The 16,637-nt window shown below is 43.1% G+C and overlaps 1 protein-coding gene across 1 annotated transcript in view; it reads left to right on the forward strand.

Moving 5' to 3' along the window:
• Positions 1–9,547, forward strand: part of LOC124596539 — a 74,274-nt gene extending 64,727 nt beyond the window's left edge. The window contains exons 5-6 of the mRNA XM_047135715.1: positions 3,785–3,934; positions 9,244–9,547. Of these exons, the coding sequence (XP_046991671.1) occupies positions 3,785–3,934; positions 9,244–9,389 (296 nt within the window). The 3' untranslated portion in view covers positions 9,390–9,547. The remainder of the gene's footprint in view (positions 1–3,784; positions 3,935–9,243) is intronic.
• Positions 9,548–16,637: the final 7,090 nt, after the last annotated feature.

Consider the following 16,637-nt stretch of genomic DNA (forward strand, 5'->3'; position numbering starts at 1 on the left):
GCCTCTGATGTTCTTTGCACCTGATCTCCACAGTTCTTGTCGTCTGGCCAATGTAGGACATGCCACATTGACAAGGTATATTGTAAATCCCTGGTTTTCGTAACCCCAGGTCGTCTTTGACACTCCACAGCAGTCCCCCGATCTTGTTGGATGGACAGAAAACACACTTGATATTGTGTTTACGCAGGATCCTACTGATTCTGGCAGAAATAGAGCCAGCATAGGGCAGATATGCCACCTTCCTTGCTTCATCTTGGTCTTCTTCAGGAACCTGTGGTATAGTGGCTGGTCGGAGTGCCCTCTCAATTTGTCTGTCCATGTATCCATTCTTGGAGAAAACTGTTTTGAGACGTTCTATCTCTATGGGTAGATTCTCTTGGTCTGATAGGGCACGTGCTCTGTGGACCAAAGTCTTCAGAACCCCATTCTTCTGTGCAGGGTGGTGACAACTGCTGGCCTGCAGATATAAATCAGTGTGTGTAGGTTTTCGGTACACACTGTGGCCAATTGATCCATCTGCTTTCCTCTGGACTAGTACATCCAGAAATGACAGCTGGCCATTTTTCTCCAGTTCCATGGTGAACTTGATATTAGGGTGGCATGAGTTAAGATGTTCAAGAAACTCATTGAGCCTGTCCATCCCATGTGGCCAGATCACGAAGGTGTCATCCACATACCTAAAGAAGCATGTGGGTTTAAATGTGGCTGTCTCCAATGCCCTCTCCTCAAAACTCTCCATAAACATGTTGGCAACCACAGGGGACAGTGGGCTGCCCATAGCTACACCTTCAGTTTGCTCGTAATATTGGTTTCTGTACAGGAAATACGTGGATGTCAGTGTATGACTGAACAGGTCCAACAGAGCACCATCAAATTTCTCTGCAATCAGTTCTAGTGAGTCCTTCAGTGGGACCCTGGTGAACAGCGATACCACATCAAAACTAACCATGATGTCCGAATCTGTGATGTGCAGTTGCTTGAGGCGTTGCAGGAAATCTTCTGAGTTGCGGATGTGGTGAATACATTTCCCCACATATGGAGCCAGGAGACCTTTCAGGTACTTGGCTGTTGTGTACGTAGGTGCCCCAATATTACTGACAATAGGACGTAGGGGCACACCCTTCTTGTGTATTTTAGGCAGACCATACAGTCTGGGTGGCACTGGCGCTTTTTCCCGTAGTTGTCTGATGATCTTATCGGGCATCCCTGTTTCCTTCAAGAGAGCACTAGTCTTCTTGGCCACCTTGTCCGTGGGGTCACACTCCAGAATTCTGTATGCAGGGTCCTCCAGAAGTTGGCGTACTTTCTCATCATAATCCACTCGCTGCAAGATGACAGTGGAGTTCCCTTTGTCTGCTGGCAGTACCACAATGCTGTTGTCTTCCCGTAGTTTCTTGAGTGCAAGCCTCTCCTCGGTTGTGATGTTCGATTTCGGCGGCCTGGCCTTGGTGAGGGCCCTGCAGGTCTCTCGGCGGACTTCCTCTGCCACATTAGGTGGAAGACAACAGCATTGTGGTACTGCCAGCAGACAAAGGGAACTCCACTGTCATCTTGCAGCGAGTGGATTATGATGAGAAAGTACGCCAACTTCTGGAGGACCCTGCATACAGAATTCTGGAGTGTGACCCCACGGACAAGGTGGCCAAGAAGACTAGTGCTCTCTTGAAGGAAACAGGGATGCCCGATAAGATCATCAGACAACTACGGGAAAAAGCGCCAGTGCCACCCAGACTGTATGGTCTGCCTAAAATACACAAGAAGGGTGTGCCCCTACGTCCTATTGTCAGTAATATTGGGGCACCTACGTACACAACAGCCAAGTACCTGAAAGGTCTCCTGGCTCCATATGTGGGGAAATGTATTCACCACATCCGCAACTCAGAAGATTTCCTGCAACGCCTCAAGCAACTGCACATCACAGATTCGGACATCATGGTTAGTTTTGATGTGGTATCGCTGTTCACCAGGGTCCCACTGAAGGACTCACTAGAACTGATTGCAGAGAAATTTGATGGTGCTCTGTTGGACCTGTTCAGTCATACACTGACATCCACGTATTTCCTGTACAGAAACCAATATTACGAGCAAACTGAAGGTGTAGCTATGGGCAGCCCACTGTCCCCTGTGGTTGCCAACATGTTTATGGAGAGTTTTGAGGAGAGGGCATTGGAGACAGCCACATTTAAACCCACATGCTTCTTTAGGTATGTGGATGACACCTTCGTGATCTGGCCACATGGGATGGACAGGCTCAATGAGTTTCTTGAACATCTTAACTCATGCCACCCTAATATCAAGTTCACCATGGAACTGGAGAAAAATGGCCAGCTGTCATTTCTGGATGTACTAGTCCAGAGGAAAGCAGATGGATCAATTGGCCACAGTGTGTACCGAAAACCTACACACACTGATTTATATCTGCAGGCCAGCAGTTGTCACCACCCTGCACAGAAGAATGGGGTTCTGAAGACTTTGGTCCACAGAGCACGTGCCCTATCAGACCAAGAGAATCTACCCATAGAGATAGAACGTCTCAAAACAGTTTTCTCCAAGAATGGATACATGGACAGACAAATTGAGAGGGCACTCCGACCAGCCACTATACCACAGGTTCCTGAAGAAGACCAAGATGAAGCAAGGAAGGTGGCATATCTGCCCTATGCTGGCTCTATTTCTGCCAGAATCAGTAGGATCCTGCGTAAACACAATATCAAGTGTGTTTTCTGTCCATCCAACAAGATCGGGGGACTGCTGGGGAGTGTCAAAGACGACCTGGGGTTACGAAAACCAGGGATTTACAATATACCTTGTCAATGTGGCATGTCCTACATTGGCCAGACGACAAGAACTGTGGAGATCAGGTGCAAAGAACATCAGAGGCACACTAGATTAAGACAGGTGACTAAGTCAGCCATTGCTGAACACTGTCTAGAGCTAGATCATGCCATGAAGTATGAGGATACCAAGATTCTAGCACAAACACCCAGATTTTGGGACAGTGTCATAAGAGAATCGATTGAGATTAAAATGGCTGACGATCTTATGAATCGTGACACAGGGTACCAGCTAAGCAGAGCCTGGGATCCGGCTCTGGAATTGTTAAAGGAGCAACGGGGCCAGATGCAACACTACACAAACAGAAGAACCAGAGACATGGAGATGGTAAACGAGCCCCTGACGGACTGCCAGGAGCACCAGACCGAAGATGGAACACCCAGAATTGGGACTGGTGGGCGCGGACCGCAGAGGGAACATCCAGAGCCGCAGCAGATGAAAAACGGAGCGGCAACGCTCCAACAGGTCGTGGTGAGCGGGCGCGGACCGCAGGGGGAACGCCTGGTACCCCAGACCGTAGATGAATCCCCCAGGAGCGCGTTTGGTGGGCGCGGACCGCAGAGGGAACACCTAGAACCGCAGCGGACGGAAAACGGAGCAGCAACGCTCCAGCAGGTCACAGGGAATGGGCGCGGACCACAGAGGAAGCGCCTGCAGCCGTTGGTGGAGGGGGAAGTCCATAGGCATAAATACTGGACCAGGTCCACTCGAGGAGCAGTCTCAGGTCGCACCTGATGAAGGTCTCGAGCTACGTGACCGAAATATCGTGCAAGTACGACGCTGATATCCGGCAGAACACCCGACAGCCCAAGATGTCAAAACCCGAATTTCTGATATTTATACAGCAATCCTTTACGAGGCGATTGTATACGTAGGCTGTTAATAGTTAAACATTTTAGAAACGTTTTAGAAACGACCAATGGTGAACCATGTTCTTTTTCTGTTACAGCTGAGAACTGTTCAGAATTTGTACTCAAAGGGGATCTGGAGAAAAGAGATGGAGGGAGGTACTTCAATTTCAAACAACTGAAGATTAAGCTCATAGTGAAGCAGTTGAAAGCTTGTGTTAATGGGCTCATCAATGGTGAACTAGTAATTGGTAAGTTCAGGACGTGCTCACGTCTCTTAATTGCCCGTGTGCTGGAAGCTCTAAATATAAACAACTTAGTGAGTCATGGTAATATCATAATGAAGTGTGTGTATTAAAGGTGGTGCCGTAAACAGAATGGAATCTTAGGATAGCTTAGTGTTTTTTTATCTACTTTGTGATAAATTCAAGCATCACCCTAATTGTCAACAGCATCAGCCATTTGACATCTGCTGCTGAATAAATGCCTCCTCTGGGCTTTCATTGTGTTACGAATTTCAGTTATAAGCAGCCCTGATGCTCTTATTTACTTCCTAAAACGCCTTCCACGAAGTTGCCATTTCGAGTCCGTCAAAGAACTTCTTTGGCCCATTTACCATTGATTCATCTGACTAGAAGTTCCTCTCATCTCTATCCCAAAAATTGCATCTTAGTTTATTTCTTTTACTGTCAATCCATCCATTGTCTTCAGTTGCAGTAAATAAGAAAATCATTGATGATCTGTATTATGTTTCCGCTGTGCTTTTATTTTACATTAATATGATACGACTATAAGTGATTTTACCTCTCATAGTTTAACTTTTTTTTCCACTCTTAAAATACACTAACGGGTAGCATGAAGTTTAAGAGACTACTCAGCAGGAAGTGGGATATGAAAGTACTAAGGAATGAAGAGATACGCTTGATGTTCTCTGATACAATGAATAGCTCAGTAGGCAGTACAACGGAAGAGGAATGGACATCTCTAAAAAGGGCAGTCACAGAGGTTGGAAAGAAAAACATAGACACAAGGAAGGTAGTTGCGAAGAAATCATGGGTAACAGAAGAAGTACTTCAGTTAGTCGACGAGTTACAGAGAAGTTAAGGCGAAATGGGTGCATGAAAAACGCGAAGGAATCGAAAAAGAAATAATTATCAGAAGGACCGACTCAGCACACAGAAAACAAGCTTCGGTGAATTTAAAAGCTAGGGTGGTAACATTAAGAGCGCAATGGGAATTCCTACCCGAGAGCGGAAAAATGGAAAGAGTACAATGAAGCCACCTGTGAAGAGGAAGAATTATCTGATGTTGCGATAGAAGAAGACACTGACGTCAACACAGAAGACATTGGGGATCCAGTATTAGAGTCAGAATTCAGAAGAGCTATGGTAGACTTGAGATCAAATAAGGCAGAAGGGATCGAAAATACTCCATCAAAATACCTAAAACCATTGGGTGAGTGGCAACCAGACGATTATTCAAGTTGGTGTACAGAATATATGAGACTGGCAACGTACGATCAGACTTTCGGAAAACTATCATCCACACAATACCGAAGATAACAAACGCCGATAAGTGCGAGCACTGTCACACTCTCAGCTTAATAGCTAATGCAGCCAAGCTGCCGACAAGAATAATACTCAGACCAATGGAAAAGAAAATTGAGGATCCGTTAGACGAGGATCAGTTTCGCTTTAGGAAATATAAAGGCACCAGTTAAGCGGATCTGATGTTGCTTTTGATAAAGGTCGCAAGAATGAAGAAAAATAAACACACGCTCATAAGATTTGTCGGTCTAGAAAAAGCGTTCGCAATGTAGATGCAAGAGGTTCGAAATGCTAAGACAAATATGATTGATCCATAAGGAAAAAGGGGTTATATACAGTACATACTACAATCAAAGAAGAACAATGAGACTGGATGATCAGGAATGAAGTGCTCAGATTAATAAGAGTGTAAGGCGGCCTTCCGCCCGTACTGTACAATCTACAAATCGAAGAAGCAATGGCGGAAGTAAGAGAAAGAATCAAGTGCGGGATTAAAATTCAAGGATGAAGGATTTCAGTGGTAAGATTTGCTGATGACGATACTATCCTCAGTGAGAGTGAAGAAGAATAACAGCACCTGTTGAATGGAATAAACGTCTGATTGGTACAGAATATGGCTTGAGATTAAATCGAAGATAGACGAAAGTAATGAGAAGTAGCAGCAATGAGAACAGTGAGAAACTTCACATCGGCAGCAAAGTAATACACGACGGACGGAGCATGGAGGGCATAAAAATCAGAGTAGCACTAGCGAGGAAGGCATTCATGACCAAGAGAAGTGTACTACTACCAAACATAGGTCTTAATTTGAGGAAGAAATTTCTGAGAACGTACGTTTGGAGCACAGCATTGTGTAGTAGTGAAATATCGACTATGGGAATACCGGAAAGAAGAGAATCGAAGCATATGAGAAGAACGTTGAAGATCAGGCGGACTATAAGGTAAGGAACGAGGAAGTTCTCTGCAGAATCGGAGAGGAAAGAAATACATAGAAAGCACTGACAAGAAGCAGGGACACGATAAAAAGGGCTCTGATAAGATATCAGGGAATACCTTGCATGGTACCAGAGGGAGTAGTAGAGGGCAAAAACTCTAGAGAAAGACGGAGATTGGTATGCATTCTGCAAATAACTGCCAACACAGGTTGCTAGTGCTACACTGACATGAAAAGGTTGGCAAGAGAGAGGAATTCGTGGCGTGCCGCATCAAACCATTCAGAAAACCAGCGTAAGAAATACGCAGTGTCCCTCTGGCACTGGCGCTGGCTTTCTGCTAGGGATATTCATCTTTTTGCTGACCGCATGAAACGTTAAGGTTACCCCAAATACTTTCAGAATGAATAAATATATTGAGCTCCGGTTTTCGCTAATGTTGCAGGGGACAATATGCCAAATTTCGTGTAGTTCGCAAGTCATTTTTTATCGGTTATAGTAGGCGAATCACGACACCGACTTTGTTTCTCTATAATGGAACTATAAACATTTTTTGTGGCATTTGAAAGAAACCTCTAAGAGAACTTCAGCGACATGACATGTACGGGACTTGAACAAATAGTATCAATACAAAAACGCTGCAAGCCACTCTCCCGTTTTTAGGAGAAGAGGTTCTTCAAACGTCTGCCCCGTTACACCAAATGTTAGCAAACCTGTAACTTGGGTGATATGGTTCGTGTATGTATTATCACGGATGTGATACCAAGTACTCAAAATGTTGGCCTTGTGCAGTGCTAAAAGCTATAAAGTGGCTCTGGAGAAACAATACTACACTCTGAACTTCATCTGGAGTTAACTGCAGGGACGATCCGTTTTACAAGGCATTTCGGGCCTTCAAGGATCGTCTTTGTTTGCTATTAGTCATCTTGTTTTAATTTTCGCCGTAATAAAAAGTATAGATGTGTTTCGTTTTGAGAGTCTACAGACCCATGTTCTCTCAAGACTGTCTGTCATTACAGGTGTGGAATGTGAGGGACATGCCTCATGTTGGTACCACACTTGTTGCCTTACGTCTAATCGAATGTCTTCCAATAACTGCTGCAGCAGCAGCTCCAGATATTGGAGCGTATTTAGATTCCCATCAATAAAGCAGGGACGAATTACGTGAATCCTGAAAAACACGCAACAAATGTTGATAGACAAAGAGCGTTGTTTTTATCCAATTCTCTGCGGTAGCGTGGATTTACACTGTCGATTAGTGCGTATTGTGAAGACTGACTTGCCCGTGATTTGTACCCGATGCTTGTTCCTTAAAAAAAATGTACGTAAATATGCCGCATCAGTTTGCGCATTTCGTAGATAACATTCGCAAACCTGTAAACAGTTTTGGAAGCCGTTGGCATGACTCAGTAAATGCAGCGAAATGTGAAGAGGATGGAAGTGATGGTGTGTAAGCAGAACTCTCGTTTGGTTGATCCGTCTCCTGTTTCCGAGATGCCTCTTAGTGACATGTGTATTGTGCGTTACTACTGCTAAAATGTTAGTTTTATTCCTTTCATTATTTGCTCTTCTTTTTAGTTGATATATTTTGTTCTGCACCCTTCCATTTCTACTGCTTTTTGAAAAGAATGTTTACACAGGCAGATCGTGAGTTCTTGGCACGACGTGGATACTCTTCAGTATACAACCGCACCACTGCCCTACTAGTTTGGCGACATTCGCCATGAACAATATTCGGTTTTTTGACTCTCCTGTACTTTGTCAATGGCTCAGTAGCTTTGCGAGGAAGTCACTTCAGTGCTACAATAGCAGGACAAAGCCGAATGAGCTTCAACCGCAGAGACAAACACAAAAACTACACCTGAGTTAGGCGTTCGCTTACGTTTGGTATAACAGGGCAGACGCTTCTGGAACATCTTGTCGTGACGGCGGTACAGTGGTCGGCGGCGTTGTTATCTTGACACTGTATGATCAAGTCGCATAATGTTGTTGAAGTTCTCTTAAGAGCTTTTCCAAATGCCACAGAGAAAAGCACAAGTTCCGTCAGCAAGAAACAAAGTCGTTGGTGTAATTCGGGGACTATAAAAGATAGAAAAAGACTTGCGAACGTCAAGAAATACGCCATATATCCGCTATACCTTGCCAAAAGCTGCATCTCCCTATATCTATTCGTTTTGGATATATCTGATGTAGTCTATCTTAGCTTCCTCGCGATGTGTAGTCGTAAAATGTCACATACTTGTGACAGTCTTTTTACAGCTATGAACTCTCGCTGAAGTTGTGTGTACTGTCTGCTTGATATTAAGTTATCTGTCGATGGCCTAGAAAGCCGAAAGTCGGTTCACTACGACCTCTTCAATAAATATTATTTTGTAACACCGGTAATTTCCCAAGAATTATTGCCTCTCCAAGTCGCCGGGTCCAAACGATACATGTCGAACGTGCGATCCTAAATCGATCGCGCGACTCTGGCGGCGGGCGTTATGAGTATGTTTACGGTGGTCATTACAGCAGCGACAAAAGAACAGCGTTACAAAAATACTTGTAATTACGCCATTAATTCGCGGAGGTGTGTAACTTAGAGCAACTAAGGGAACGACGGAAAACCGACAAAAATGACGATCAAAAATAATTTATCATAACGCCCGCCACCAGAGTCGCGTGATCGATTTAGGATCGCACGTTCGATACGTATCGTTTGGACCCCGCGGCTTCGAGATGCAATCATTCTTGGAAATTACCGGAACACCGATACTACATATTTAAAGTTTTTAAAATGAATATATTAGTTGAGTATCGACGAGAGAACATCTGTGAATATTAGAAGTTATGAACGTAGTGGATAGTCCCTTCTTACGTAAGTCACCCATTCTCGGCCACTAGCTGAAAATTTTTATCTGCACAGGATGGTTTCGAGACAATAGTAGTTAATGAACGGTTTACTTCAAGTATCAGACGAACGAGGGATTGATCTGACCCTACTGATTTCTTGAGAATACAGGCCATAAGAAAACTCTTACATTCCAATATCTTTAATGTAGATAACGACGATGTAACGAGTTTATCACTGTTTCGTTTTAGGTGACGCTGTTCGTGACACCACTGGGCATCAGCTGGACTTATGGAAGTTCATCAAGGAAACCATCGAACAAACGCTATCAGAAGTTGCACTAGAAGTGATCAACAGCGTAGCCAAACAAATCAACGTCGATGAACTGTTCCCTTAGTGAACTAACGAACTCTTTTTCTGGGTTGTGATATTTAAAATATCTCTAAAGTTAGTAGTCCAGTTCATTATTTCGGCAAACTGTACAACTTGAAATCGCTTCTTGCGTCTGGCATCCGCATGACCGCTGAAATAAAACTTTCTGAGCAAATGTGTTAACTAAATTGTTTTTTCTTTTTTTACATATTTCCGTTCCCACACCAAACGGGTCTTTTAAATATAAATTAGTAGCCATTCCTTTCTTTTTTCTTTCTGTTAACTTTACGTGTGGTTCTAATTTCATGCGTTTGAGATCGTTCAGTTCCTTCAAAAGAGCAAACAGTTAATTTGTTTCTACGTGGTTTATACACCTGTAGGTAGATCGCAAGAAACCTGATTAAAATGAATTATTTTCCAACGCTTACTATTGTAAAAAACGTGTTCGTACTTTTTGTTTCGATTGCTGCCGCAATAGCCGGAGCCAATAATACTGAAACTCCTATGTACAATTAAGCAATCTGCTTCCATACCGTTTTTTAATTTCTCCGTTAACATGCTGCAAATTAAAAACCCGTGTTGGTTTTAAATGCTTTTAGTTTTATTTTAATTATGTGTCCTCAATAATTAATTACATGGACCTTGAACTACATACCACAAGCGCTTCGCCAAGAAGAACCTCTGCATATTGCACTACAGACAAACAAGTAACTTTAACCTTTATTTCTACTCGTAAATAAAACTATTCATCGGATTGCACTACGAGAATTGAAACCATGTTGTAGTGTAAGTAACATGGCAGATTTTCCAATGGGTCAGCGTTTCTGGAGACTTTCAACGGTCGTCCGTCATATTCTAACAGTGCAAGTACGTAGTTTTGGAATGCTGATTTGAGACTCGATGACTCTTTCCGATCATGTTGACCTTTCCAAACCATCACTGGATGAAATGTTGCCAATTTAATTAATATGAATAGCGGCTTCAGTATCTCAAGGTCAAGGAATTCGGCACATTCTGTAATAAACTTGCAAAGAAATCACCACAGTGCATCTCACAGAGAATACATCGACATCCTAGTGTGTATCGAACACGCAACAACGAATCTAATTCATGAATATGCGTATTTATTTGCCACCAATGAACATCTCGGATGCCTGTGTATCTGTGGACTCATGCACACTGGTGCAGTCTGCAAGTTTAAAAGGACGGAGCGAGAGCTGGAACGTCAATATTTCGGCTCCCTTTTATGATGGCTGTTCGGTATGCGGTCGAAAAATTAGAAACAGATGTCAAATTCAGGTGGCTGCACACCAGAAGTGAACCTTTTTCCATACTACTGTTTTGGTGTCAACCTCTTATTTTTAAATGAAAAACAATTTTTTGATGCAAAATTTAGTCTGGGTTTTAACAATTTCTCGTTGGCGCACTTCGAACTTCACATATGTGCCAGAACGGAAATGTATTTGTTTGTCCTGTACAAACCACGCGGTCCTTTTCTGGATATTGACCCGCGCATTTCACTTCGTACAAGTCGCTTTTTCGTGGTTGCGTTATTATAAGCGTGTGTTCAATATGTGTTGTACTATTAACTAATGCAGTGCATTTACCTGTTGTCTTTTGCCTGTGGTGTGGTGGCTGCATGCGGTTGTTTGTGCTGTGTGTGTGTGTGTCTTATTGGGGGAAGGGAGAGGCTCAGAGTGGGTGGAGAGTATGGTGGCTATAGTTATGGTTCTTTACAGTACCTCAGTTGGTTATTTCTTCAGCGGCTAACGTCATAGTTATGTATTACTCATTACAAAAGGCTTATTACATATTTATTCTGCAACGTCAGCAGATTTTTCTTGAATATGTTCTCTCTAATGAGTCTCCTAGGTTGTTTCGTATTTGATGGTTCATAGCCATGCTTTCAGATGTTCAGAAAGGTTAAGTGACTGCTTAGATTTTCCAGATTCTCCTGTGTTTTTTGTATCTTGTTTTAGAATTTCTGCATGTCATCGTCAGGAAAATGATTTGCGGTAGGGATTAGAGGCGATTCATCAACATAACGGAAGTGGCACGCGATAAAAGCACAACGATAATGGGGACCTAGTACCATACTAGTTAGCGCATTGTGTCGTATTTTTGAAACACTGGAAATAATACATCATTCACATACAATTGTGCTTGCATTTTCGAGAGTATGAAGAATACATTTCATGTAACTATATTTTATTAAACAAAATTTTATGTGTTACATACTGGCACGTTGCAGTGTGGTCATCTGTGTAAGTGAGCACCAAAATTGTCAACTGGGATTATTTGCGCTACAGTGGTAACACACCTCGCTTGAAAATCATTTTTCGATATACTCCTGCACCCGATGATTTAGGCCATATCACTAAGAGGCATCTCGGAAATACGAGAAGGATCAACCAAACGAGAGTTCTGCTAACACTACATACCATCACTTTCATCCTCTTCACATTTCGCTGCATTTACTGAGTCATGCCAATGACTTCCAAAACTGTTTACAGTTTTGCGAATGCTATCTACGAAAAGCGCAAACTGATGAAACATATTTAAGTAAATTTTGTTTAAGGAACAAGCATCGGTTACAAATCATGGGCAAGCCAATCTACACAATACGCACTAATCGTCAGTGAAAATCCGCGCTGCCTCAGAGAATTGGATAAAAACAACGCTCTTTGTCAATCAACGTTTGTTGCGTGTTTTTCAGGATTCACGTAATTCGTCCCTGCTTTATTGATGGGAATCTAAATACACTCCAATATCTGGAGCTGCTGATGCAGCAGTTATTGGAAGACACTCGATTAGACGTAAGGCAACAAGTGTGGTACCAACATGAGGCATGTCCCTCACATTCCACACCTGTAATGACAGACAGTCTTGAGAGAACATGGGTCTGTAGCCTCTCAAAACAAAACACATCTATACTTTTTATTACGGCGAAAATTAAAACAAGATGACTAATAGCAAACAAAGACGATCCTTGAAGGCCCGAAATGCCTTGTAAAACGGATCGTCCCTGCAGTTAACTCCAGATGAAGTTCAGAGTGTAGTATTGTTTCTCCAGAGCCACTTTATAGCTTTTAGCACTGCACAAGGCCAACATTTTGAGTACTTGGTATCACATCCGTGATAATACATACACGAACCATATCACCCAAGTTACAGGTTTGCTAACATTTGGTGTAACGGGGCAGACGTTTGAGGAACCTCTTCTCCTAAAAACGGGAGAGTGGCTTGCAGCGTTTTTGTATTGATACTATTTGCTCAAGTCCCGTACATGTCATGTCGCTGAAGTTCTCTTAGAGGTTTCTTTCAAATGCCACAAAAAATGCATATAGTTCCATTACAGATAAAGAAAGTCGGTGTCGTAGTTAGCCTACTATAACCGATAAAAATGACTTGCGAACTACACGAAATTTGACATATTGTCGCCTGTAAGATTAGAGAAAACCGCACCTCAATATATTTATTCATTCTGAAAGTATTTGGGGTAACCTGTCTTAGCTGCCTCACCTTTTATATAAATAAAACATCCATGTGAAATGTAATTGACAAAGAAGCTCTGAACAAATAAATCTCATATTACATTATACTCAAAAGTTAAAAGTATTCGAATGTATAGCCCAGAACGTTCAATAACTGAATAATGGTACAGTCTGCGGACAGAAAATGAGCTTGGTGAGGACGAAGTGTAAGTAAAACAAACTCAATATATTTTATAAAAAAAAGGGTCGTACACTGTGTGCCAGTCTTAAATATATAGAAATCTATAGGATAACAAGCGACCATAGCTTGAAGGATGCAGTGTAAAAAGGTATACAAAGCTAGAGAGAAATAAACTTATCTAGCAGGAAGATATCAGTAAATCAAGCAGGGAGCTATAAATACAAACATGGAGTGCATTAAGAATAAGTAGGTATAGCCGCCTAAATGAAGCAAGTTCAGTATCTTAGAAAATGAAGACCATACAGTAACAAACAAAATGCACAAGTACACAGAGTTGACAAAAGTCATGTGATAGTGATATCCACATATACTGATTGCGGTAGTAGCGCGTACACAAGGTATAAAAGTGCAGTACATTGGTGGAGCCGTCATTTGTAATCAGGTGACTCATGTGAAACAGTTTCCGACATGATTATTGCCGAACGATGGGAATTAACAGATTTTGAACGCGAAATGGTAGTTGGAGTTAGACACATGGGAAATTCCATATCGTAAATCGTTAGTAAATTCAGTATTCCGAGATTCACAATGTCAAGAGTGCGCATAGCTCATATGCTGTACGGATTTATTTTGCTTTTGTTTTATTTAATGTTACATCGCTGAGCTTCTGTAAATATTGTTTGATTGAATAGATAACACAAAATTGTATACTCCTTTCTTTGGTAAAACTTTGATGTCATGGTTTGATTCTATGCAGTGTAGTATATCTGTCATTTAAATTCTTTGTCCCATTTGGGGGGAACAAAACTTACTATATATAATTGTAGAAATACTAATATGTGCAAATGTTCTGTTTTATTTAATGCGTTTGGTTGCTGTTATGTAAACTGCTGATCCTCACTTAGGGTTCTTAGTTATTCTGTATGTATAAGAGGTAGTGTGGTTCCCCTCGGAAACTGAACTGTGTAGCGCGCGCAAAATGTGGTTGGCCTAGGTAGAAAAGGTGGAACAAGAGTCAGTCGGGGACGAGGTACTAAACTGCGCACTGCTATGTAAAAGTTGGATATTGTGCTGGTTCCGAAAGAGGCTTTTTCTGCCACTTTCCAATGCCTCGGATGTATGGATAAATAGCTGGAACGATTCTGGGATTGGTATCCATCATCGCCACCAAGAAGGGACAGAGTCCAGCAATTCTGCCTGCAAATCCACCTACCAACATGCAGTTGCCACCACATTGCGCAATCAGTGTAACGGAATACTATAGTGATGTACAGTGAAGGATCAGCTTATTGGATGTGTTGGTGTGCTCAAATATAAGATAACTTATAACTGAATTTATGTACCTACCTTGATTTTTTCCCTATCACAACACCTTTCAGGTTCCTCTCCATTTAAAGTATGATTACCGAGTGTCCTAGTTTGTGTAAAAAATGAAAGCCCCAGAATATTAAATAATGTTGTGTGATCTTTGGTAAGAGGGAGTGTTCAGATTTACTGTGGATTTAGTGAAAAAGACAATTTGCAGTTTCTTTTAAAGATTAAAAGCTCTTAAAACTGAGGCTTATAAAGTGTTGCTTAGTTAATGATCATAGTGCTGCCTGTAGCAAATTTTAAAAGGTGAGTCAGTTTCTTGTAAATTTGTCAACATTGTGTCTCACTGTAGTAAAATTCGTGAACTGCATTTAGAGAAAGTTATACACTTATGCTTGCTAAGCACTTGTTTCTTTTGGGTATTGAAAGTGCATATTAATAGTGTAATAAAATCCACAGGTTATCCTTTACCACTATTTATGAAAACAATAATTTCTTTATTCAAAAGATATTGAGAAGTAACTTGTTAGTGAATTCCATTTAACTTTCATTCTAAACAGAATAGTATTTAGTTGAGAGATACTTAACCTGTGACCAGTTCATAATTTTGCAGTGAACTACATTAATAATTTCATGCCAGCTAGGAATATATTTGAACAATAATACTGAACCTATGTCCAATTAATGATTCTGCAGTGAATGTTAATAGTACTGTTATAAAGACCATTCAGTTTGAACAAGCCCTGAAAGTAATAGCGTGTTTCGGTATCTGTTATACACTCCTGGAAATGGAAAAAAGAACACATTGACACCGGTGTGTCAGACCCACCATACTTGCTCTGGACACTGCGAGAGGGCTGTACAAGCAATGATCACACGCACGGCACAGCGGACACACCAGGAACCGCGGTGTTGGCCGTCGAATGGCGCTAGCTGCGCAGCATTTGTGCACCGCCGCCGTCAGTGTCAGCCAGTTTGCCGTGGCATACGGAGCTCCATCGCAGTCTTTAACACTGGTAGCATGCCGCGACAGCGTGGACGTGAACCGTATGTGCAGTTGACGGACTTTGAGCGAGGGCGTATAGTGGGCATGCGGGAGGCCGGGTGGACGTACCGCCGAATTGCTCAACACGTGGGGCGTGAGGTCTCCACAGTACATCGATGTTGTCGCCAGTGGTCGGCGGAAGGTGCACGTGCCCGTCGACCTGGGACCGGACCGCAGCGACGCACGGATGCACGCCAAGACCGTAGGATCCTACGCAGTGCCGTAGGGGACCACACCGCCACTTCCCAGCAAATTAGGGACACTATTGCTCCTGGGGTATCGGCGAGGACCATTCGCAACCGTCTCCATGATGCTGGGCTACGGTCCCGCACACCGTTAGGCCGTCTTCCGCTCACGCCCCAACATCGTGCAGCCCGCCTCCAGTGGTGTCACGACAGGCGTGAATGGAGGGACGAATGGAGACGTGTCGTCTTCAGCGATGAGAGTGCCTTGGTGCCAATGATGGTCGTATGCGTGTTTGGCGCCGTGCAGGTGAGCGCCACAATCAGGACTGCATACGACCGAGGCACACAGGGCCAACACCCGGCATCATGGTGTGGGGAGCGATCTCCTACACTGGCCGTACACCACTGGTGATCGTCGAGGGGACACTGAATAGTGCACGGTACATCCAAACCGTCATCGAACCCATCGTTCTACCATTCCTAGACCGGCAAGGGAACTTGCTGTTCCAACAGGACAATGCACGTCCGCATGTATCCCGTGCCACCCAACGTGCTCTAGAAGGTGTAAGTCAACTACCCTGGCCAGCAAGATCTCCGGATCTGTCCCCCATTGAGCATGTTTGGGACTGGATGAAGCGTCGTCTCACGCGGTCTGCACGTCCAGCACGAACGCTGGTCCAACTGAGGCGCCAGGTGGAAATGGCATGGCAAGCCGTTCCACAGGACTACATCCAGCATCTCTACGATCGTCTCCATGGGAGAATAGCTGCCTGCATTGCTGCGAAAGGTGGATATACACTGTACTAGTGCCGACATTGTACATGCTCTGTTGCCTGTGTCTATGTGCCTGTGGTTCTGTCAGTGTGATCATGTGATGTATCTGACCCCAGGAATGTGTCAATAAAGTTTCCCCTTCCTGGGACAATGAATTCACGGTGATCTTATTTCAATTTCCAGGAGTGTATTTTTGCAAATAGTTTGTGCTGCTATAGCTGTTAGCTTTAATCTTACCGTAAACATATGTATGTGTCAGAGTTCATTGCACTCACGTGTGGCC

This window comes from Schistocerca americana, chromosome 2 (assembly GCF_021461395.2).
Source record: "Schistocerca americana isolate TAMUIC-IGC-003095 chromosome 2, iqSchAmer2.1, whole genome shotgun sequence".
NCBI lineage: Eukaryota > Metazoa > Arthropoda > Insecta > Orthoptera > Acrididae > Schistocerca > Schistocerca americana.